The sequence below is a fragment of the Ochotona princeps genome, chromosome 11, assembly GCF_030435755.1.
Source record: "Ochotona princeps isolate mOchPri1 chromosome 11, mOchPri1.hap1, whole genome shotgun sequence".
Classification (NCBI taxonomy): Eukaryota; Metazoa; Chordata; class Mammalia; order Lagomorpha; family Ochotonidae; genus Ochotona; species Ochotona princeps.
The window spans coordinates 31,672,763-31,698,621 of NC_080842.1; the positions used below are offsets into that span (position 1 = coordinate 31,672,763).

The following is a 25,859-nucleotide window of genomic DNA, read 5'->3' on the forward strand; positions in this document are numbered from 1 at the left end:
CCAGAGCCTATGAAACTGTCACGTAATGCAAAATAATTAACAATAAAAAAAAAGATTAAAAAAAAATATTAAAAAAAAAAAAAAAAGAAAAAGAAAAGCAGAAGTCAGCGACCTTTCTCTGTATCATTACCTAGGTTTAAGTCCCATCTGAATTCCTAACACGCCTCAGCTCTACCAGAAACATAAAACAGCAGCTTCTGTGGTTAGCACACAGTGATCCTCACTAAAAGTAACCAACATAATTGCCACTATGCCCTGTGACAACCATTAACTAATTATAATGTTATTACAGTAAAATTGCCGTGACTACACTCCAAATGATAAATACAGCTGTTGCTGTGACACTTCCAGGATTAAAAAAAAAAAAGAGGTCTTCTGTTCATCTCATTTACCAATATCTAATGCATAAAAAACTCAAAATTTAATATATACATACATATATATATATAATTTTATAACTTTGGAAGAATCATTTGATTTCCCATACTGTAGTCTATGTAAAGTGATAAAGTCTAACATCTTTATCTCACTGTATAAAAAAAGGAACCGAGAAGTGAAGATTTTAATCACACCTCATTTTGAAGTCAACTCTTGATAGGTTTAAATAATTTTCCAAAGATTATGCAGGGCAGGGGGAATAAAAAGTTACAAACCAAAAATAAGCTCAGTGGTGTGCTGCCCCCTCAGTCATGCTTTTATATTATGCCAAGACTAACAATCTAACAATCTAAAGTCAGAAAAAGAGAAAGCACATCACTGATTTTGAGGATGAAGAATAAAATATAAGGAATGGGGGAAACAGATACTGAGGCATAAAACATGGAGTTACTGAGCTACTGATTGATTATCAAATCAGCAGGACTAACTGAAAAATGGCGATTTTAGTCATGAGGCTGACAAATAAATAAAAGAAGTTTCAGGAGTTCCCTGAATCTAGAAGACTAACATCTGGCACTTTGTATCACGCATTTAATACTCTTCTGTACTCACTAGAAATTAGGAATATTGATAAAGAATTCAAAGATTGGTGGTTCAGACTTCAGCATGGAATGGATATATATATTCTCTGAGGCTGGCAATGAAGTTGTCCCAGAATGAATAAAGGACAAAGTGAATTCAAATCATGTGTCACTTCCATTGTGAAACTTTCAGCAAATACTGGTAGAAATAGAAAGACAATGTCACCCAGCTTTCTGTTTTCCTTCTCTTTGTTGGAGAACCCTAAAGCAGGAGGACTAGAAGAGCAGAAATGTCCAAAAAGCAGAATAAAACATAGCAACAGAAAACAGGTACAGCATTCTTGTGCTATACTATTTTCTAAACAATATGAAGAAGCAAATTTCAGGGGAAAAGTCTTTAAATTATATAAAATAAGGAATAATAAGTAGAAATCGCTAGAAATATTTGTTTTAATGGACACTCTTTTTAAGGACAGACTTTGGTGCATTTGTTGATGCCCCGGGGGAATGCAAGACAGGAGGGCTACTGGGATCACTAATATCTGGAAGTACGATTTGAACTCGTTTCTTTCTTTTTCTCTTTGAACACATAAAAGCTATTGAAGCACAGAAAATAAATAACAGAGAAAGGAAAAAAATGCCCGAGTAAAAACTATTTTTCTTGTCTTTTCTGGGGGCTGGACCACTGTCAACACTACCTCCAAATCCTTTTATCAGGCAGTCAGGTGGCTCCCACAAATGGTTGCAATGACAGTGATGTTTATTGTTGCAGATGCCCCTCATGTTACAGGATGCAGGTGAGCAATTACTCCCCAGGATAGATCTAGGGACACACTGCCTGTTGATACAGATATGTTCTGGACCACACTTTGTGCCATCTTTCACTTCACCAATATCAGGTATAGTCATTCCATAATGATAATCAGTACCCCAGCAGGTTACTCCGTTGAAGCGAGTCCAATGCGCAGTTGTATGATCACTCAGCTGTGGAATTTCTTGCACGTTATCGCACTGAACTCTCCCACACAGCACGTCTGCAATCTCACATTTTAGATATCTAACACCCTTGATGCCACAGTGTCCAAAACGAGTACCTTGCGTGTTCAATTGTTTGTAGCAATTCAGATGTGCATTCTTTGCCTTCCTGCCAAATATGTGTCTACACTGTTCAGTGCGGTCATTGCATCTTTTCTCATAGCAGTAAGATGTATCATTGCAAGGAATTCCATCTTCCATATATACATCCTCTGGGCATTTATAAGAAGCTCCATTGCACCACTCAGGGAGATCACACATATTGTCTTCCTTTCTACACACGTACCCTGATGGTAAGAACTTGCAGTTTTCACAACAAGGCCCCGAAGCGCAAGCAGACCCATATGATAAAGTACAGTTTGGCATACAACAGGGATCTCTTGAACAAAGCTGTAGAGCTCCACAGTCGCATTCTTCTTCTGCTTCAATAATACCATTTCCACAACGTGTCCAGTTAAAGATGTCTGTTGTATACTCATGTTCCAGCAAACATGTTGTCCTTTCCACAGTGTACCACCAGAACTGTTGATAGCTACAATTGCTAAATTTAGGTGTTGGTGGGTTATTTGCATGCATTATGCACTCAGCGTTCCCACATGCACAATGGTCCCCATCATGGGGCATGCCCAAATTATGACCTATGTGATGGGCCATCGCAATTCCACACACAGGTAAGGTACTGTTCAAGAAGGTTACAATTGCACAATTCTTATATGCTACACATATTCCTCTAGTTAATCCAAGGCCACTTAATCCTCTTAAGTTCTTGTTTATGAAAAGCATTGCCATATCATATTTTTTCCGGTAATACATGTTTAGATATATCCAATTGCAAAAATACTGAAAAGATCTTCTCACATCATCAACTATAACAAGATTTTCATAATTCCAGATCTCCATAGCAAACACTAACATCCTAACGCCTAGTTCATGATAGACAGAATCTGCTATGTTTGAAACCACATATACATCATCCAGCAACTTTGAAACATTCCTTCTATAAAGAGAATATAAAGAATTATCAATCACCAGTACGATTTCGATTGTCCTATAATGAACCCACCATCCAACATAGTCACTTTGCTTCAGGGTGGAATCATCAAACTCTTGACCCATTATTTCATCTTGTATGATGCCAGATCTCATGGTGCGGGATTGTGTTTCTTCACTTTTCATCTCATATACCAGATGTTCAAACGTGGTAGAAAACACCACGGGCATGATTTCATAAGCGACGTTGTTTATGTGTAACATTCCTTTAAAGCCTCCAAAGCAGGCGCTGAGAGCAACCAGGGATTCTGGGTCCCCCTCCACAAAGCCGTGATAATAGCAGTCATTCTGCACAAAAGGCTCATCCTCTAAGAGAGCACCCTGGTCTGTGTAGGTGAACAGTGTGGGGTGTTTGGACAGCAAGAACTTCTTGACTTTGATGTGGACAATGTGTCTATGGCCCCCAAAGCGCAGGCTGTAGGAGAGCCAGCCTGAAGGCTTTTTGCTTCTGGCACTGCTGGTTACCTTCAAAGGGATGACCACCTCTGGGGGGTTGTGATTTGAATGATGCTCAGCTTGGGTGAGTCCAGGGAAAGACACAAGTACCCCAAGCCAGTTTAGCAGAAGCAGGAACCTCATGAAAAGGCAGGCTTTCATCAGAGTCATTATAAGCTACAGGTCTAAAAACAGTGGTGGAGAGCAGAAGCCAGGAATGGGAGCCACAGCTAGTCTACCTCCTTCTTCTGAATTGGTCAGTGTGCAGTGTTCACTAATAAGGATCTGTCTCGTGGCAGTGTTGGATCACCAGAGCTGCAGCCCTATAAGTAAAATAAGAAGCAAGATATGGAGGGCAGTGATTATGAGAGTGTACAACTTGGGAAAGAAACAGGTATGGGATAAAATGACTAGTGTTTTGCTAAGAATGATACACGCAACTGCAATTGCCTGAATTTGATTTTCATGAGTACAGGGAACAAGTATTAAAGGAAAGTCAGAAAATAAACTTGGCCATTGCTATTGAATATGAACTGTGACCAAAATGAGTTAATTGTACTGCTGTGTGAATGTATGATTCTTAGCAAACAATTTCACAACGATCATTTTAAAAGTAATGACAACTTCTCTGGTCACATATCTTATGTTTCTGAGAGTCACAATTTTTATGTTTTTTTTGGGGGGGGCTTATGTAACAATAAATTTACTTTTCAAGTTTGAACGATAACATCATTGCTAATGTTACCAAAGAGATATTCAGCAAAAAAAAAAAAAAAAAAAAAAGGAAAACTCACGTGTTTTCAGTTTTTATGGTGCTTACTATATGTTTCCTTAAAAATACATATTTTATTGTTTTTCATATCCTATCTTTGTCTCCACTCTAGTTATGTTGGAATGAGATATTTGTTGTTTCCACATATATTGGTATCTCATGTAATGTGTTCCTTAATTGTGTTTTAAAGTTTTTAATTCATCTCTTTATTTGAAAAGGCAGAATGTCAGAAACAAAGGGAAAATATAGAAATATAGAGGTGTCTTCCACTGGCTGGTTCACTGCCCTAGATACAATTCCTCTCCTCCAGCCCGAAAGCAGAGCCCCAAGAACTTGGGCCATCTTCAGGTGTCTTCTCACACAAGCAGCAGGAAGTTGAGTAGCTGGGACTCTATCTAAGAGTATGCACTACAAGTCTTGATTTGGCCCACTTGGCCACAGCAATTGCCTAGATATTTATATAAGAAATAGTAGTATACTTGAAAAATTATTCCTTGTAATGATGCAGCTATGATTCAAAACTGTTTAAACGTGGATTTTTAAAAAAACATATTTTTCACGATCTCTATCAATTTGGGTTCTAGAACAATTTGTAGACAAGTTTTCTTGTTTCTCTCTAAATGTGTCTCAACACATAACAGCAGCAGCATAATTAAAGCTGACAGGAAAAGTCAAATTGAAATGTGATTATCTGATATTAGGAATATCATATGGGTTCATTATCTGAGTTTTATTTTAATCTCTTAGGTATTAGATTGAATGCTGTACAAATCATTAAACCAGCATGCTTAACAAGCATAGAAATACTGATGAAAGTTTCTGCTTGATGTCCAAATGACTAAAATGAGAGAGTTCAATGGAGACCCGGTGAGATGTGCCAGAATATTCTCTAGACTCAGGATATGCAAGTGTGCTGATTCACGTATAGTGGCAATATCAGACATTTGACAGTTTCAGCCTAAATACATTTGACATCCAGGATATATGCTGTGCATCTTGTCCATGTTATAACACCCTAAAATAGATTTGTGTTCCTAATCTTCACTTAATAAACAAGTAACTAGGTAATTGAACTGTCTTCAGAGGCAGCTGCAAAATCCTATCTAGTTGACTCAAATATGTTCTGCAATTACATTTTAATTACATTACATTAACATTTGAATGTAATGTATTGAAGCTGAATTAGTCATAGAGGTACCATCCACCATTTTTTCCATCTCATAGCACTTGTCTACATGACATAAGAATACTTCGAACCAGTGACTTTTGTTCCACCCATCATCAGGTATGAAAGTGGTCCATTGGTATAAGGTGGAAAAATTTCCCTCTACCTTAGACAGGCAATTAAGACAAAACTACATCAGAGTCAGAAGGACAAGATTAAAGTAGCGTTGGAAATCTCTCAAAATTATTTTTTTTTGAGAACTAAGTCCTCCCAAAATGGCCAGAACATACACACTGAGCATAAAGAGATTTGAGGAGAGTAGGAATCACCTCGAGTGATGTCAGCAATGTAGAAGACTAGAAAGTCCACACCCTCCTATTCCACAAGCCACACGGATTGAACAACAATTCTGTGAACCCATTTCTCATGTGTGAAAGGTTGAAGCTAATGAACAGTTTGTTCTGCAAAATTAAAATTGTCATTTTTTCAGGCGATTAAGGATGCTGTCTCATCCTTCACCCAACACAGGGCAATTATCCAGGAAGAAATCTTTGGTCTGTGATCTTCACACAGGAATGCCATTGTTTATGTGTTCAGTCTCCAAACTTTCCAGAGGAGCCTTCATGAAGGACTAGCTTCTTTCTTGACAGTATTAGTCCAAATAATTTCCCACGTTCTACTCATCCAATGAGAAAAAATGATGGCATAGATTGTGTTCCTTTTCAGCACGGAGTAAGCAGAAGTGAAATGCCACTAAAGACGAAGCATGTTGTGTATATTAAGCATAACAATTCCTCTAGATATTTCCAAAGAAATAATATCTTTCCACCTAATTTTAGGATGTTGGTGGGCCTAACACTGTCACGCTTCGTACCTCACAACACAGGGAACACAGAACGAGCTCTGAATTTTTGACTAAGGACACCAAAAGTTGATGTATGTTTCCAATGTCCAACTCTATAGGGCTACCAAAACTGACTTATGTTTTATGTTTAGCTAATATTGGAACTCTGAGTGTGTTGTCAGGCATTGCTTCTGGGAAATCAATCAAGGGAGAAAAAAGAAAATGAGTAGAAAAAGTGTTGGGAAAGCTCAAAGTGCTTCTGTGACCCTTCCAAGGTCGATAAATGAAGAGTGTTGTTTCAGATAAAATATTCACAGAATACATAGAAACTGATTGCTTGTATTCAAAGCGAGATTTAGAGAGACATATTTTGCAGTAAATACTTACATTAAAAATAATAAGTATCTCCAAATACAATTAAACTTCAGGAGCTATCAAAAATAAATTAATCAAGCCCAGAGACAGAAGAAAGAAAATAATAATTAGAACAGATTTAAGTGAAGTAGAAAATTGTAAAAATGAGCTAAATTGCAAATTTTTGTTTGTACAACAGGATAAATTTAGTTTCTTCAAACTAAGAAAAAACAGCAGACTAAAGGAAGGCAGAAATGAGAGAGACAACAGTACTTCCAATGTCACAGAAACAGAAAGAATTATTGACAAATGCTATGATAATGATTTTCATGCAACATTATGGCTACAGCAAAGATTTCAATATTATCAATACTTATAGCCTTTGTATTAGATTTTTATGGTTGCTATAACAGATCACCAATCTGCACTCACTTAAAGCTACACAAAATTATTATTTGAAATTCTGTAGTTCTGAATATTGGGTCAGACTACCTAAAAACAAATTCTCACAGCATGACTGTATGCTTTCTGCATGTCCTTTTCCTTCCCAGGTGATAGAAGCTACTCACTTTCGGTTGGCTCCATTTCTCCATTATCAGGGCCTCCAACAGATGACAATCTATTTCTCCTATCATTTCATTCTCAGTCTGCCTTTTTTGCTTCCTTCCTTACCATACATGGATCTTTGTCATTACATTGACTTCATTTGGATAAAACAGGCTTAGCTCTCTATGTTATGCTCTGCTAATTAGCCAATTGGTTGTATCTACAACATTTCATCTACCCTTTCCCATGCAAATTATTATATTTGCAGGTTTCAAGAATCAGAGTAGGAACATTTCTGGGAAGCAAATTATTCTAATTATTGCACACTTTTTCTCTTTATATCTATTCTCTTTTATGGTTTCTTTTGCTAGAAGATGAAGTTACCATTTGCAAGAGTGTAACAAAGCTGAGTCTTTCTAATGTCAAATACTGTGGGGCAAGTCCCACACTTGAAGAGAAAAATGACAATATTTCTAAAAGAAATGAAGGAAAGAAACCTGATTGTAGTATTACTCGAAGTATTAGAAACACTAAAAATTTCTAAATTTGAGGAAATGGGAAATTCAATAATACTTTACTTTTATTTGGAATAGTATGCCTTTCTGATAGGTTATATTTTAAAAGGATATTAATCAACACATCAAAATTCTTGAAATTTATTTCCAAGTATGAAAACATGATAGAAAACATGACCATTATTCCAACTTTAAAACTACTATTTAGTTATGGAAATATTAATTTCCTCATATGCTTCAGGTATATTCTATATACTTGTATCAGAATGCCATGCTATAACCTGGAAATATGTACAATGCTTACATTTCTTCAAAAATATTTAAGTGATTAAAGCAGTGGAAATGGTATTACATATGCACTGAATTATTATCAGATGATGCCCCACAAATCTGTATAATTAAAAGTATTGATATCAGAAAACAATGCTTCTGTAACATAATTTTATATATTCAATAACTACAAATATTCTTTCTACTAACTTATTTTTGGCAGAGTTAGTAGTTTTTATTTTGCATTCAATTCTGTGTAGTAAAGGAAACTATTATGATGCTGCAGAAGGCAAAGATGGCAAGGACTGTTACTGTGGATTTAATCCTAAATATTGGATATTGAGAGGAAAAAGATTTTTTTAAAGAATTATCAATGGAAAAAACGTAGATCATGCACTTCACAGATACAGCTCCAAAAAAAGACAAGTCTATTTCCCTCCTTTCCTCCCTCAGCTTGCCTCTTTTTCCCTCTCCCCCTTTCCTCAACTTTTGAAAATGCATCCCATAATCATAAGTTTAATTCACCAGTAACCATAATATTCAACAAGCAAAAAGGAGGAAGACCCATGGCTCCACAAGAGTATAAAAAATAGCCAGAAACAATAGTCTTAAAGTAAGATGTCTATTTAACTACTATTCATGTTTCATTCTATTTAAATGCCACATATTATAGAAAGCATATCTTTTTAGGAAATGGCTTAGCTCATTCACCAGTTGCATCCACTATAATGTAAAAGACAAGCTTTCACCCTTTTTTCATGGCTGTGTAGCATTCTATACTGTATAAAATTACATTTTCTTTATCCAGTCTTCAGCTGATGGATATCTGGGTTGATTCCTAACTTAATTATTATTAATTGACTGGCAATAAACATGGTTGTAAAGATAAACCTCTTCTAAACTGGTTTTATTTCCTTTGGATAATTTCCCAGAAAAGAACTGGCTGGGTTATATGATACATATTTTCAGATTTTTGAGAAATCTGAAATTTGAATTGGGATATCTCTTTCCTCATATCCTTGACAGCACTTATATTATTATTTTTTTAAGTTCTTGGGTTATAGCCATTCAAATTAGAGTGAGGTGAAGCCTCACTGTGATTTTAACATTTCTCTAGTGGCTAGTGATTTTGGGTCTGTGTGTTGGATATTTTAATTTCATTTTTTAATGATGCTTAGTTGAGTTCTTTGCTCATATCTTTGCTGGGCTGTTTGTTTTGTTGTTGAGTTTCTTGAGCTCTTGTATGTTCCATATTTTCACTGCAGAGATCTTTCACAATCTTGGTTAAAGTCATTCCACGTCATTTTTTTAAGCTACAGGAACTAAGTACTGATTTAACAAGTTCTATCTCAGCCACGGCATTGTCAACGTATTCACAGTTACTAATTTTTGAATATTGGCTTTTTTATTCTGCAATTATACCAAATTATCTCATGAGTTCCAATAGCCTCTCATTGAAGTCTTCTGGTTCCCAATATATGACATCAGATCACATGTAAACTGAAACAACTTGGTGTCTTTCTTTCAAAATTATATTCTTTTGATTTCTTTTTCTTTTTTAATGGCTTGGGCTAAAACTTCTTTTTTTTTAAAGATTTATTCATTTTATTACAGCCAGATATACACAGAGGAGGAGAGACAAAGAGGAAGATCTTCTGACCGATGATTCACTCCCCAAGTGAGCCGCAATGGGCCGATGCGCGCCGATCCGAAACCGGGAACCAGGAACCTCTTCTGGGTCTCCCACGCGGGTGCAGTGTCCCAATGCATTGGGCTGTCCTCAACTGCTTTCCCAGGCCACAAGCAGGGAGCTGGATGGAAAGTGGAGCTGCTGGGATTAGAACCAGCGCCCATATGGGATCCCGGGGCTTTCAAGGCAAGGACTTTAGTCGCTAGGCCACACCGCTGGGCCCTAAAACCTTGTAACTTTTATGCTCTCAGGAATTATGTCATGTGCTCTAGTATGAAGGATACTATATTCTTAAAATTATTATTTTAACTTTCAAAATATTTAAAATAATTTCTCTGTTATCATTATATTATTTGTATTATAGTTTCATGATAGACTGTAAAAAATACTCAAAATGATTCTCAACAAGAGACCACATATTAGAAAAACTTCATACTGGCTTTCAAATAAAGTATATAGACAATGCAATCTGGTTTTAGTTATTATTGGGAGTGTTAGTTTATTGAATTATGAATTTAAACTGTGATTCAGCCTGCTTAATCAAGTCTTATACTTCTTTGAATTTTATCAATTCATGAAAATCTCACTATATCCTTTTTTTAAAAAAAAATTTTCTTCGTGCAAATCCTTCTCCAGAATTTTTCTAGATTGTGTTAGATAGTACAACTTTTGGAAGCAGTCATATACAAACTGTATGCATGTGCATCCCAGGAGAAAGAGCAGGGAAGTAAAGTTTGTAATTTATAGTAATTAATACTTAAACACAATGTTTAAAATTTTTAGTACATACTTATTTTTAAATTTCATATGAAAACTTTCCACTTGAGATTATTTATTTGTGTTTTCTAAAATGTGTGATGTTGAAAATACTTACCCTTAAGCAGGAGGAGTATTTTTAAGAGTTCTATTGTACAGCATGATGGCTATAGCTAGTAACCATTCTCTATTTTCTTGCAAAGTTAAGATGTAGATCTTACATGTTGCCACCATTAGGATGGTAACTATTTAAAATAGCACAAATTCAAATTTTAATTAGCTAGAATTCACTATTTCACTATGTGTAAAAGATGGTAGCACATCTTTCATTGAGAAATATGTTGTTAAAATATTTAAAGAAAGTCATTGATTTTGTGATTATTAGTTTTTTATTATTGTGATTGCATAACCACAAATAATGTTTTGATTATTATAATTTTATGATTATTATGATTGCATAGCATTCTGCAGAATAATTTAGTATTGATGGTTGAGACACGCATTGATTATCAGTAATGTGACATGTAAAATTATTGGGTTATTTTGTAAGTGAAAAACTGAAGCCAGGATAACATGAATAGTCACCCTAGCTTCAGTTTTCCATTTGTAGCATGAGACTTCATTTCCTGTGTACTTTCTGAAGTAATTAAGCACTAAGAACACAAGATCATCTTGGAAGTATCCTTATTAAAAGATTAGATGTAAAATTATTGCATAGCTAAAGTTGCCCTCTATTTATGTGGGAAAAATAGATGATACGAAAAATATTAAAATATTTCCACAAGATACATTTGCACTCTACAAGTGCATTGCACAAGAAAACTAATTTGCTTTCTTCAATAAGTCAATGTTGCAATTGCAATAACAAAGATAAGGAGACAAGGACAGATTTAGAGCAAAAGAACTTTAGAGATAATTTAGTTCAAGTAGTATTTACAAATCAGAGGTATGCATTTATGGATCATAATCCACATAAAGGAGTTAACTGATTTTTATGGTATCAGATAAGTTAGATTACTTACAATCTTTTAAGTTACATAAAGGAGTATATTACATCTTATGAAAACAAAATATAACTATTATAAGGAATTTGTCTAGTGATTATTGAGGGTGTACCAGCGCAGTTGGTTTGTCCAAAGCCTTCATGCTATTTTACAAGCTATTGTCCCCTTTGTGTATATTCATAGGTTTGAGAATCAGAGCCATCTTCATCTCTTCATCCTCTAACAAAAGCATCAGTAACATGGAGACTTCACACCTTCTTGTCCCGTCTAAGCATAGTTAAATTCACAAGCCCCTTACCCATACATACAATAATACTGACAAACAGGGCTTGAAGACATTAATGAGTAGTTTAAAATTCAGGCTACACGATTTTTTAAAATTATTTATTATTTAACTTCATTAATTACATTGTATTATGTGACACAGTTACATAGATACTTGGGTTCTCCCACCCCTCCCCAAACCCTCCCACCATGGTGGATTCCTCCACCTTGTTGCATAACCACAGCTCAAGTTCAGTTGAGATTCCCCCATTGCAAGCGTATACCAAACATAGAGTCCAGCATCTTATTGTCCAGTCAAGTTCAACGGCTTCTTAGGTATACCCTCTCTGGTCTGAAGACAGAGCCAGCAGAGTATCATCCCAGTCAATTGAAAGCTCCAACATACCATCAGCAAAAATTTACATCATTATGGAATTAATTGACATAGTAATGAGTAACCAATATGTTAAAAGTAAATGCGAGTTCCCAGCCACCTTCTGCGACCACCTCACCTATACTTCAATTTAGTTTATACACAACATATAACATTCAAAACATAACATGTTATACATAACATCATATCATCTTAAATTAAGGCAAACATGTGGTATTTAACCTTTTGGGATTGGCTCATTTCCCTTAGCATTATGGTTTCCAGTTTGGCCCATTTGGCCACAAATGTCTATACTGCCAAAAGCAATATATACATTCAACGCAATCCCAATCAAATTGCCCAAAACATTCTTCATGGAACTGGAAACAATGATCCAAAGGTTCATCTGGAAGAACAAAAAACCACGGATAGCTAGAACCATCCTGAAGAACAGGAAGTTAGCAGGGGGAATCACAGTTCCGGACCTCTGGACATACTATAGGGCAGTGGTTATCAAAACAGCATGGTACTGGCACAAAGATAGAGAGGAAGATCAATGGAGCAGAATAGAAACACCAGAAGGAAACCCACACAGATACAGCCAAGTAATCTTCGGCAAAAAGACAAACGACAATCCAGGCAAATGGGAAGGTCTCTTCAATAAATGCTGTTGGGACAACTGGTTAATAGCCTGCAGAAACAAAAAAATAGATCCACATCTCTCACCATACACTAAGATCAGATCTAAATGGATAACAGATCTAAACCTACATCCAGAAACCTTCAAACTTTTGGAAGAAAATGTTGGAAACACTCTGGAACACTTAGGGGTAGGCCCTCACTTCCTAAAAAAGACTCCAAATGCAGTAGAAATCAAGACCAAAATAAACAATTGGGACCTCATCAAACTAAGAAGCTTCTGTACAGCTAGAGAAACAATCAACAAAGTAAAAAGGCAACCCACAGAATGGGAGAAGATCTTCGCACACGACATAGGTGATAGAGGGCTGATCTCCAGAATATACAAAGAGCTACAAAACAACCAAAATGTCAAAACAAACAACCCACTCAAGAAATGGGCACGGGAAATGGGCAGACATTTCACAAAGGAACAAACCCAAATGGCAAATAAACATATGAAAAAATGCTCAAGTTCCCTGGCAATAAGGGAAACCCAAATTAAAACATCAATGAGGTACCACCTAACGCCAGTAAGACTGGCCCACATGAATAAAAGCACCAACAACACTTGTTGGCGAGGTTGCGGGGAAAAGGGATCCCTACTCCACTGCTGGTGGGACTGCAGGCTGGTACAGCCTCTATGGCAATCAGTATGGAGAATATTCAAACAACTCAAATTCAACATACCGTATGATCCAGCAATAGCACTCCTAGGAATATATCCAGAACACTTGTTTTATGAGAAACCAACATGCACTCCTATGCTCATAGCAGCACAATCAGTAATTGCAAAAACATGGAAGCAACCAAAATGCCCATCAACAGAGGATTGGATAAGAAAGCTATGGTTCATCTACTCCATGGAATACTACTCAGCTATTAAAAAAAACAAAATGCAGTTCTTTGTGGTCAGGCTACACGATTTTACACTGACTGCCTCAAATTCATATCCTCAAAATTAAAATGTATTCATTCCATTCCAGTATTCCAAGGAGACTTCAAGTTATTTCTAGTATCAACTCTGAGGTCCAATTCAAAGTCTCATCCAATGTGGCTGGCATGTGACATAGAATTTAGGATGCTACTTTGGACACCTGTGTGTCATATATGAGTACTTGAGTGAATCCGTGCTTAGCTCGTGATTCCACATTTTGGATCATTTCCACTCTGAGTGGCATAAGGTGATGGCTCAAATAGTTGGGCCCATGCCATGTGGGAGATTTGAATTTCAGGCTCTTGGTTTCACTTGGTCCAGCCCTGCTGCTACAGACATTCGGGGGATGAACCAAAAGATTCAATGGCTTTGTATCCTTCTGTCTCTTTATCCTTCTCTGTGTCTATTTTTCTCTGCTTCATATTAAATAAACAAAAGGATAAATCAGCCAATAAAAGGAATCTATAATCATACAGTCATGATACATCAGATGCTGTTAATCTTGAAGCAAAATTCTTAGACAGCTAAGAATCTGTGAAACTAACAAGTCATGTACATCTAAAATAAAATGGAGGAACAGGTACTGGATAGATATCCTATTCCAAACACAAAATGGGAAGAAGGTGAGTGATGCGTCCATTTGTAAACCCAAAGAAAATACTATTAAATCTTCTTACAAGTTATTTTATTACTAGGCTAGTATTGAAGCACCCAAAAAGTTACTGCAGGCAACATTCACATCACATGTAAGCACCAATTTGAATCCTGACTGATCCATTTCTGATCCATCTCTCTGTTAAAGCAGCAGAATATAGCCCCGAAGTGTGCGGATTTTTGCCATCCCCATGGAAAACTGGAATGCAGTCCCAGGCTCCTAGATTCAATCTGGAACAGCCTTGGGAAACTGTGATCAATTAATGAGCGAACCAGCCTATGGAAGATATCCTCACTCCGATTCTCCTGTCTGTAACTCTGACTTTCAAATAAATCAGTGAACAAATATTAAAAGTGTTTTTGTTGAAATGTAGTATATATATATATATACCAAGAAATAAACATAAGTGTACAAATACATGAATTTTTGTGATTTTTGTGATTTTTCACACTAATAACCAATACTCAATTAAAAACAAAACATTACTAAAAGCGAAAGAGTCCTAATTAGCTCTCTCATCTTTAATGTAAGAAAAGAGAATGCATTGTCATACACATGGCATGGTTCAGTCAGGTGCTATTTTTTTATACACTGAATCACACGAGATCAACACAATTCTTATACTCCCCATATATTGCCTAACATTTATGAAACATGATATTTATCTTTTGGTTGACTTATTAAGCTTAACATTATATTCTCCAATTGTATTCACTATATTCTAAACTTAAGGGTTTCATTCTTGTTATGGCTAAGTAACATTCTGTCATGTATATTTATGTCATATATATCCACTCATCATTAATGTCATGACGCATTTGTATATCAGAAAGTTAAGTCTATAAAAGTGAAATTAATGACTAAGCCATTGTAATAACTTAGGGATGAAATAATTAAAAAGGGGACACATGGAGAGAGGAGGGGAGGGAGACAGGATGATCCCCTAAGAATGTAAATCTGTATCAAAGAGACAGCTATCAAGTAAGAAAAGTACTCGCCAGTGGATAGATATCTGTTGAGTTCATATCTTCTCTTCACTGTTGTGGACTGAACTAGTATTAATGTGAAAGTTACCATTTCATTCTCTTTGCATCAATTCCCAAGTGGGATAGCTCTGGCATAAGGTAGATCTATTTTCAGTTTCCTGAGGAAGCTCCATACTGTTCTAATAGTTAAAGTGCAACCAACAATGCATACCCTCACCAGAACTTATTGTTTTTTTGTGTATTAAAAGGTCTTGCTTAGCTTTTTTTAACTGGATAGGGTCAAATTGATACATATATTGTCAAGTATTGAAGAAAACAACCATTGTAGCTCTCTTGTGGTGACCTAATTATTTTATTTGAATTTCATTCATACAGTAAAATCGAACTTACAAAATAAGGAGTTATAAATACTTTTTACACAAGGAATAAGTAGGTGAGGTCATTAAATTTAAGATAATTACATCCATATCTAAAATTTGAATTGAACTTTGCAATTATCAATAAACTAGAAAAGTCAGAATTTTATTTAGTTCATTATTGTTTCTTCTTGTCTTCTGATAACTGATTTTTTGGGGGGGCTTCTCTGATTTCAATATCTATTCTGAGATACTAGCTTGCCAGAAAATCAACCACAAAATGATAAACTGAGGATTTAATCTTGAAATAAATAAATAAATCCAAAAATCCCCTATGGCTTTCCTTTTCATTTAATGGGATATTTGAAATAACACTCAGCTTTTATGTATAATGCTCAGTGTCAAACTCAGACAAGGATCACAGATCTAACTACTTTAGTTAATTTGTACATTCTCTCTCTCTCTCTTTTTAAAGTTTTATTTATTCTTATTGGAAAGTGAGATATATAGAGAGAAGGAGAGACAGAGCGGAATATCTTCCATCTGATGATTCACTCCCCAAGTGGCTGCAAAGGCTGGAATTGAGCACCTGTCTGAAGCCAGGAACCAGGAACCTCTTCCAGGTCCCTGCACGGGTGCAGGGCCCCATGGCTTTGGGACATGCTTGACTGCTTTCCCAGGACACAAACAGGGAACTAAATGGGAAACAGGGCCACTAGGATTAGTACCTGTGCCCACATGCAATCCCAGGGAGTGCAAGATGAGGACTTTACCCACTAGGCTACCACGCTGGGCACATAAATCCTCTTTTAATTACTCACTTTGTGTATCTGATGCATTTGAATAGTTCTGAGATATATCGTATTACTGTTCTTATTTATAGATACTTGTATAGATTATTTCTTTTAGAATTCAGAATTCTGCTTAAATATCTTGATAAATCATAACAATTTCTTGTTGGCCACAGTAATAAGCTGATTGGAGAAGTACTATTGATCTTTCTTGAAATCATACGCTTTTTTGAAGAGTAAAATAATTGTTTATGTAGTGATTGTGTATCAGAGCTTTTTCTTGTTCAGAGTTTAGCTTTTTCAGTTCAGAGTTATTATTAGTCAGATATTATACACATTAACCCCATAAACAGTATCATATCCTTTATCTCTTTCCCTTGAATTCAAGTTTACAAACAGCCACAATTTTTACTAGAAGTACAATTTGGTTTTACTATTTATAAGACACTTCAAATATGATATTTGGAAAATGATGTATTTAGTACCGCTGTTAACACATATATTCTCCTTCACTTTTCTTTCTGAAAGTTTTTTCTCTATAATATCACCTGAGGTCATGTGAAAATTGATGAAAAATCACAGCTATTTCTACCACACCCCAGTATAATAGGGACCATGGGCCGCAGAAACACTCAAGCAACAGACACTTTCACAAAAATGATCGCACAGAACCAACCCAACAAAGTAGACTACTTTTAAAGAAAAATACTCATGACGATGAAATTGTCTGCAGTGATCACAAACGTTACCTTATGTACTAACTATCACCGCATACTAATCATAGTTTCCTGGCTTAGAGTCCCAAAAAGACAGCAAACTTCCAGTCAAAATAACTTATGTAGATTTCTCTGAAATCTTTGTTGTCTGCAAATACCAGAGGGCGCTCAGGTCTGTGCATATGCATCTAGCATAGAAACCCTACTCTTTATAAAGTTATTTTATGAGAAGTCCAATTCTCTATTTTTGCTTGGCATTGGCAATGGAAATTCAAAGACATATGACAAATAAAAAATGCATATCTATAAATATATATTAGGTGATTATAACACATGGCATAGTTTTAGTATAATTTTCCAATAAAGAAAGTATTCAAGCATGGGAAATCCCAGAGCTTATGGAGTTCTATCATAAAACAATAATAAAAAAATATTTAAAAAAATAATTTTAAAAGTCTTCAAAATAGAGTAGCAACATAAAATTGTCTAATAAATATACATGGGAGCTTAAAAATATTTTTTGAACACCACTCATTTGTGAGTTTGAATAAGCAATCCTCTTGAGGTGGATGACAATAATTCTGGATTTAATTTAGTTCTGCTGTGAAACTGTTTGAGACTTCAATTCATCCTACAAATTTGTGAAATTTTGAATCAATTGAAACAAGCATATATATACATATGATTGTATTCATGTATAATTATTATTAGGAATAATTACTCTGATGTTTCAGAGGGTTTTTTTTTTTTTTACTTACAGAAAAAAGCACTAGTTCGTCAGCTCTTATTTTTCAAACTGTCTTTTAAACAAGTTTTGTCTTCCGGGGCAATTTTAGAACTTCAATTGAGTTTACTACTAGCATATATACTTACCTAGTGATGTAATGTTTTGTCTGTAACTTTAATAAATATGTGCATGTTAGGTATGCAGCTGTGGTAAGCACAGTGATATTTGAGAACTTGGAAAAATTTAACAATCTTTCTGTAACTTAATCCTCTTGATGACTGGCAAACATTTTCTATATTCTAAATTGTGTAGGAGGTTGTACATGTTTGTAGCAAAGTTCCATTGGATGATTTCATCCTTTGAAAACATGTCTTCTGGTACTTCATACTTATTCTCTTGCAGCAAGGAAAAAATAAAGTCCCCATTTAAAATTCTAGTTATTCGCTGAGATTCTGAAAGAATTGTCATTGATTTTCAACTAACATTTTTCCTTCTGTCTGGCTCACAAGCCATGTCTTTATGTAATAATCTTGGTAGCTACTTCCTTTCTTCTTTGAAATGGATACTTTTGAAATCTTAATTTTGGCACAAGTATAATAGGTATAAAAACTTCAGATTTAATCCTGTAAAACAAATGTTGTCAGAGAGCATTTGAATTGGACAGTTCTGAAAGGGAAAAAACTGAGCTGTTTAAAGTTCCTTCCTCTTACTCTTCCTTTATCTCCTTATGAAATATTTGCTTTTCTCTTTTCTTTAACAAAAGAACCATTTAATTAATCCTGTTTCATAGCCACAGGGGCATTATCATAAGCAAGAAGAGGCATGCTCAATTTTGAAGTGAAACTTTGCTTGTTAATGCAATTTTGGAGTCAGAGAAAAAAAAAAAAAACTTACTAAGTTCCCATACACCTCCATGCTTAGTTTCACCTATCTGTAGCATTTTATGGACCTAATTTTTCAAAATTATTGGATCAATAGTGATACATTATTAATAAGTATGTCCATAATTTTTTTCAAATTTTCTTAGTTCTTGCCGATGTCTGTTTTCAGTTCCAAGATCCCTCCAGCATTTCACATCTGCTATGTCTTTTCACCCTGTTGGATATGATAGATTCACTCTTTCCTCATGTTTGATGATCTTGACTATTTGGAGGAGTGAGCAGGTGTGTGGTTGAATGCATCCCAGTTGCACTCAGATATTTGTTCTTATGAGTAGACCAGATTATGAATTTGTGGAAAGAAGGTTATAAATGTAAAAGGTTTCTTTTTTTTTTCTTTTTATACCTTTTTAAAAATTACTATTTCAAAGTGAGGAACCAAGCATTCCATTTAGGTTGGCCACATTTTTACATTTCTTCAAGGAAGATTTTGTGCTGTCAACTTTCTCAACGGAGAAATAGAGGCAACTCCCAGGAAACCTTCATTTCTTTGTTATTTTTGAAGGATATGTTCAATGTATGTAGAATTCTAAATATGTTACTTGTTTCAACATCTTATATATCCATACCACTCTTCTTTTAGGAATTCACATAAAAAGTTAACTGTAATTATTACCATTGTTCCTTTTTTATTGATATGCTTTCCTCTCTGGTTTCTTTATTTTTTAAGATTTATTTTTATTTGAAGGACAGATTTATAGAGAGAAGGAGAGACAGAGAAAGATCTTTCACCCATTGGTTCACTCTCCGTATGGCTGCAATGGCCGGGGCAGAGCCCATCCGAAGCCAAGAGCCAGGAACTTCTGCCGGGTCTCCCACAGGAGTATAGTGGCCCAAGACTTTAAGCCATCTGCTACTGCATTCCCAGGCCACAAACAGGCAATTGGTAGGAAAGTAGAACAACTGGGACATAAACAGCACCCATATGGGATCCTGGAGCTTGCATGGTGAAGATTTAACCACTGACACATTTTGCAAGGCCCACGTTCCTGGTTTCTTTCAGCTCCCTCTGTCTCTGAGTTTTGTGCGACTTTATTGTAACTCACCTAGATAATTGAGTTTATTTGTTGATGTTTAACCTGCTTGGTGTGATTTGAACTTTTTGGTCTATCGGCCTTGTATCTTTCACTGACTTTACAAAGTTCCCAGTCATCAATATAGTAAATATTTCTTCTGCTCTGTTTTCTAATATTTCCATTATCAATATGTTATGCAATTTGTCATTTGTGTAAAGTGCTCCAGTTTCCTGTTTTTAATTCCTTTTTGTCCTTAAGTCTCAGTTTGTAAAGTTTCTATTGATACATAGTAAATGTCACTTGGCTCCCTTGTGGATTTCCAGACTACTGTAGGGTTCCTCAAAGGCACTCATAGTGTTATCTAATTGAGTATTTTTGATATGAGGTGGAGAGTAGTAGTGAGTAAATATTTTATCTTTTAGAGGGGATTTGTTCATGCTATATGGCTCATGCAAGTGTTTCTTAGATCCTTCATACTTTTAAGTAAGACAGGAAAGATAAAGGTAGCTGAAAATGGGCAAATGTCTACTCCTGCCAAGTGAGATGAGGATCTAGTAAATTATTATCGTTTGGGAAAAAAATGCACTTAAAACCTGAAAAATGCTCTGAAAATACCTTAAATCTGAGTTATAAGATATTCATCTTAGCTCTCTGCCATTTCTTCCTGGAAATAAAATCTAACCTCCAGCAGCTCAACAAAAATATCTTATGTGAATTCTTATCAGTGTCCAAGTTTAGTTTCTGCTTCAGATAAACAGAATGGAATTTGACTCTGTATTTTTCTATCTCCAGATTTTCAAGTGGCTTATTTCTTCTGCGACTTCAAATTTCCCACAGGTCCAAGAAAACTCTAGTGATATGTTTACACAACATATTCCTTATTTAAAGACTGTGTAACTTTTAAAAGGCTTTATGTTTTAAAGGCATTTTTATCAATGTGGAAGAGTTGCAGAGAGAGAAAGAGAGAAGGAGAGAGCGAGAGAGACAGACCGATATACAGGCAGAGACAGAAAGAGAAATATCTTCCATCTGTGATTCAGTAACCAAATAACCACAAAGGCCACAGTTGGGCCAGACTGAAGTTAAGAGCCTGGTATTCATCCAGGTCTTCCTAATGGGTGCAGCGGCTTGAGGGTTTGCAGCCATCTTCAACTAATTTTCCAGGAACATTAGCAAGAAGGAAACAGAGCTTCTGGAATGTGAACTGGAACCCAAGCAGCTCTGCTACAACATCAGTCCATTTCCAGGTTATTTATCAGTGGAGACACAGAATTTTTCTATGATATTTTTAACATGTAAATTATTTCTGGGGACTGTCATGGTGGCATATCAGGCTAATCTTCCACTTGAAACACTGCATCCTGTATGTATGTTGGTTTGTATTGCAGATGCTCCACTTCCAATCCAGCTCCCTACTTATTGCCTATGAATGCAGCAGATGATAGACCAAGTCCTTAGGACTCTGAAACCATGTGGGAGACCCAAAACAATTCCTGGCTCCTGGCATTGGATTAGCTCAGCTCCAGCTAAAATAAAAAATCAGGCAATCAATCAATCAAACAAACAAAAACCACTGTCTTATTTTTTCATTTATTAATACTGTCTGATACACATTTTAGTTCTTATTGCATGATTACATAATTTTTCAGTTTGTCTTAATATTTAGAAACAGTTAAGGGATCTTGATACTTACATTTGCATCTATGAAACCAAGTTCCCTATGGTTATAAGAAATTGTGGCAGGGCTGGCAGTGTGGCACAGCAGCTGAAGCTGCACCTTGTGATGCTAGTATTTCTTACAGGTGTGAGTCCCAGCTGTCTGTGTACTGCCCTATTAACAGCTCTGCTAATGTGCTTGGGAAGACAGTTGAAGATGACCCAAGTGTTTGAGTCCCTACCACCCAATGGGAGACCAAAATGCAGTTCCTTGGTCTAGCCTGGATCAGAGTTGACTGCTGCAGCCATCTCTGTGTAATTCTCTTTTCCTCCCTCTCTGCTACTCTGATTTAGTCTAACTAAATATTTTGAAAATAAAATAAAATTAGCCATGGACAAATTAGTAGTTGGAGATTCAGTACAATGCTATTTGTGTCATTCAAATTAATTTTATAGCGCCTAGATGAGTCTTGCTTTCTAATGTGTTTACTTATTTCTCTTGTCATTGCCTATTTATAATTCCCTTTGGAAATTAAAACTTTTGATTAAAACTTAACAGTCACTTCTATACCCTATAAACATAGATCTAACTTGAAAGATATTAAAATAATCACATGCATGTTGATTTATATTATGCATTATACTCTATAAATTATATATTAGGTAATGTTATAAACATTATTCAGTCTACATAGAATATACAGAAATACAATACCTTAATAGACTTGCAGATTTTTTGAGAGAGGAGACTGGTAGGTCAAAATGCATGCTCAATTAAGTTAGACACTCTTCTTAAGGCTAGCTTCAGATTAATGAGGTAACATATTTCTGGAAAATAGACAGTAGTCTTTTGTGCCACTAACCGAAAATTGGTTTCTGGGGAATATCTACTGATCTGATTTTGCCCAATACACATTCATGCATTTGTAAGATAATATGTTTTTTAGTTATTTGGACCCAATTATTTACTGGACTCAACAATAGGCAATGGCATTTGTTTCATCACTAACATTGGTTGAACACAGGACCAATTTGCCCTGCATCTGAGAGTAATGTCATATATCATGTTTTCAGAAATTGACTTGAAGCCACCAAGTAGTCATTGTGAGTGTTTCAGAAGCAATTCCTTTATATGTACACATAATTTTAAAAAATGGCTATGATACAGTTTCATAGGCTCAGGGATTCCTCCTACCATTGATTTCCCCCATTTTATTGCAATAGTGCAGTCCTTCAACAGTCACAAGTCCAGCATTCTGCTACCTAAGTCTATGCCTGACATGATAGGCATAGGCAATTTAGAAATTCCAGGATTCTATTGTCAAGATATATTTAGCAGTTTCATCGAAAACCCATGATACATATGGTAGCAGAGATACATACTACAATGTATTTTCACTTCTTGTTATGCTAGTCTTCATTATACAGCTCCTCCAGATGAGTGTGTGTATATATCTGTATGTATGTATATATATTCTTATGCATGTATATATATTAGATAGATCATGTATTTTTCACAAAGGTTGAAAATATTATACTGTATTCTCTGTGCAGTATAATAGGTTGAAACTGACCTGCAGTTTAACTGAAATTTTGTACTCTGTGGTCAATATCCACTCGAGCGCATCCTTACTGCCACTACCACCACACACATAAAAGATAAATTGTTGTGCTGGTGGATATATACATAGATCCAAAATATCACATTTTCTCTCATATATGCATAATTGTGTATCATTTTTTCAATTTCAAAATATAAAACCCTTTATCTGATAACTAGTCAAAATCAGGATTCATCTCAGAAGAAGCACCTTTATTTTCTCTAGACATTTTCAGCATCATGTAGCATCCCAAAGTATTCCCATCCCTACTGTACATGAGCTGCCTTAGTCAGAAAGCTGTATCGGGAGTTACATTGTTGTCACCGAGACAGAGAGTCACCTCTCAGGAGGACTTCATTCGAGCAGTGAGTGAAACATTGCTATAACACTTACCCTGACCGTTTATGATTTCATTCTCAGGATATGACCAGAAATAAGTAACCCTAAATTTGGTTTCATAGCATGTTTTTGCACATTTCTTATGGTGTTTTAACAAATTTTTGGGACAATTACAATATGAAGTCATATGTTTTCCTCTTCTAAATGGAAGAAGAGGGGTGGGATTTAAAGTATGACAGTGAGAAAGGGAACTGTTGGAGAGAAAATATATTCCAAGAAGTAAGTATGCATTGCCAGCAAATACTGCATATTTTAAAGGAGCACCAAAAAAAGGAAAACTAGGTTATGTCAACTTTATGATAAGTCATAACATCATGTTAACAGAAGCTTGTGCCAATTTGCCAATTACTGCTATCTGCATTAGACAGGTAGCAAACAGATACATGGGTATATGATATTTGTATGGAATGATCCTATAATTTTCTGTAAGAATTGAGGTTTGGTTTATTCAGGCAATTGGCTTTACCAAATTTCCCATGAAGGAATATGAATCAGTTGAGAGGTGGTTGAAGAGTTGATATTTTTAAATTTTATGATAAAATGCCATAGGCTCTGGGATTTCCCTTACACTCCCTCTTGCTTCCCCCCACACACTGATTTCCCTATATTATTACAGTAGTATAATCCCTCATAAACAGTCATAAGAATATCATTCTCCTATTTAAGTGTAGATTTTTAAAGCCTCAAATGCCTACAAATGCTTACATTTCCAGTCAAAAGATTTGTTTAACAAAGCCTGGGTCAAGTTACATAATATTTTATCAATTTAAAAAAATTGATGGAGTACCCTAACAGACTCAGCACCACAAGCAACCTTAACTAGGAAGAGGACTTTGAATTTTAGATAAACACAGCCAGATTGCTGATGTCTCTGTATCAGGTTGGAAGAGGCTGAGCAGGGGGCTGGGCTAAGCTCAGGTGGACACCTGATCCACGAGTACTGTGACATAATAAATGTCTGCTAATTCATGCACCTCAGCTTGTGCTAATTTGTCATGGAAATGAACACATATATGTGCTCTTTTCCTGCTGAAGCCAATGAAAGCCAGTTTAAGGTTTCAAAAGTGGGAAATTTACCACCTCGACCTAAATTTTCCTTCAAGTCTACATTTTGACACAATTTTACTTTTCTTCAGAAAGCTTGGAGACTGAGAAGAGCACACATCTAGGCAGTCCTAGAACTCAGATAAACTTCAGAGTCCGACAAAGCATGAGCAACATATTATAAAGTAAAATATGGCAAAGGTTAAGGTCCTTAAGGTACTGTGTGAGGCCTTTTAGAGTTATAAGGATGTTCAAATGCCTGTACAGTCACAACCACTAATAATAATTATCAATTTTCCCAGGAGAAAGCAAGCAGACGACTTTTCAAATGAAGATGTTAAAAGAAAGTAAAACACAATTTCATTATATACTAATGGTGAAATAATATTTGAATTTGATATCCTCTAAAAATGGGAGATAATTATTCTTAAACTTTCGCTATTTGAGGCAAATTTAAATCATTACTCTTTGGATTTGTTTTCTTTTTCTTAACTTTAAAAACAAATTCTACCTAGAAAATACCAGATTTGATGATTCATTTACCTATTCAGCTTTCTAGTGATTACTATCTCTTTACGAACTGATTCTAGAAAGGATGATGAAAGTATGGGTAGAAATTTGGAGGGATGAGTCTGACATCAATAAATTCATCAAAAAAAGCAGTATAATTTGTGCCCCAAATTATGGCTACTTCTCTAACTTCTAGTATGCATTATGAGTATAAGTCAATGTTTAAACTAATTATGACCTGTTTATGATTGAATGGCTCCTCAGGCATGTCCAGCAGCCGGCCATCAGGAGAGTGTTAATTTTCCAGTGGGCACCCACGCTACTCCATTTGGTTAGTGATGTGATGTCACAAAGGAGCTAAGAATGATTCTCAGTTAAAAGTCTGAGGGTGAAAGTCATGGGCTGGCAAGTGGCAAGTGTGTGAAGACCAATTGGTTTTACATCTGCTCAGGATAGTTGTTGTCTCCCAGAAACGGTTGGATTCAAATGGCAGGATGTTTGTCAGATGTCAAAGGGATTATCAGTAGGACAACTCTCTTTGGTATTTAGAGAATTTTGCCCCTAATGTGATAATGAAACATTAGAAATACGATTCCCATAGTGGACACTGCATTAACTATTTTTCTTTTTGTTTCTTTGCTAAGACAATATAATGGACTCTCCACTGTCTTTTCTATTTAAAGTGTACAAAACAGTCTTTTTCAAAAATGCTCTGGAATTTAACATCTGAAATGACAACATCTAGTTGTTCGTGAAGCCCGCAGTTTATCCTGAAATTTGTGCTTTTTTTGTCTGATGGCAGGAAGGTGGGGAGGGG

General features: G+C 35.6%; 1 protein-coding gene across 1 annotated transcript; it reads right to left on the bottom strand.

Annotated features, from left to right (window-relative positions):
• Nucleotides 1-1,394: 1,394 nt before the first annotated feature.
• Nucleotides 1,395-25,387, bottom strand: LOC101529174 (disintegrin and metalloproteinase domain-containing protein 29). The gene is made up of 2 exons (XM_012931215.3): nucleotides 25,281-25,387; nucleotides 1,395-3,802 (listed from the first exon to the last, which is right to left on the bottom strand). The coding sequence occupies exon 2, from the start codon at nucleotides 3,648-3,650 to the stop codon at nucleotides 1,410-1,412; it is 2,241 nt and encodes a 746-aa protein (XP_012786669.3). The 5' UTR covers nucleotides 3,651-3,802; nucleotides 25,281-25,387; the 3' UTR covers nucleotides 1,395-1,409.
• Nucleotides 25,388-25,859: the final 472 nt, after the last annotated feature.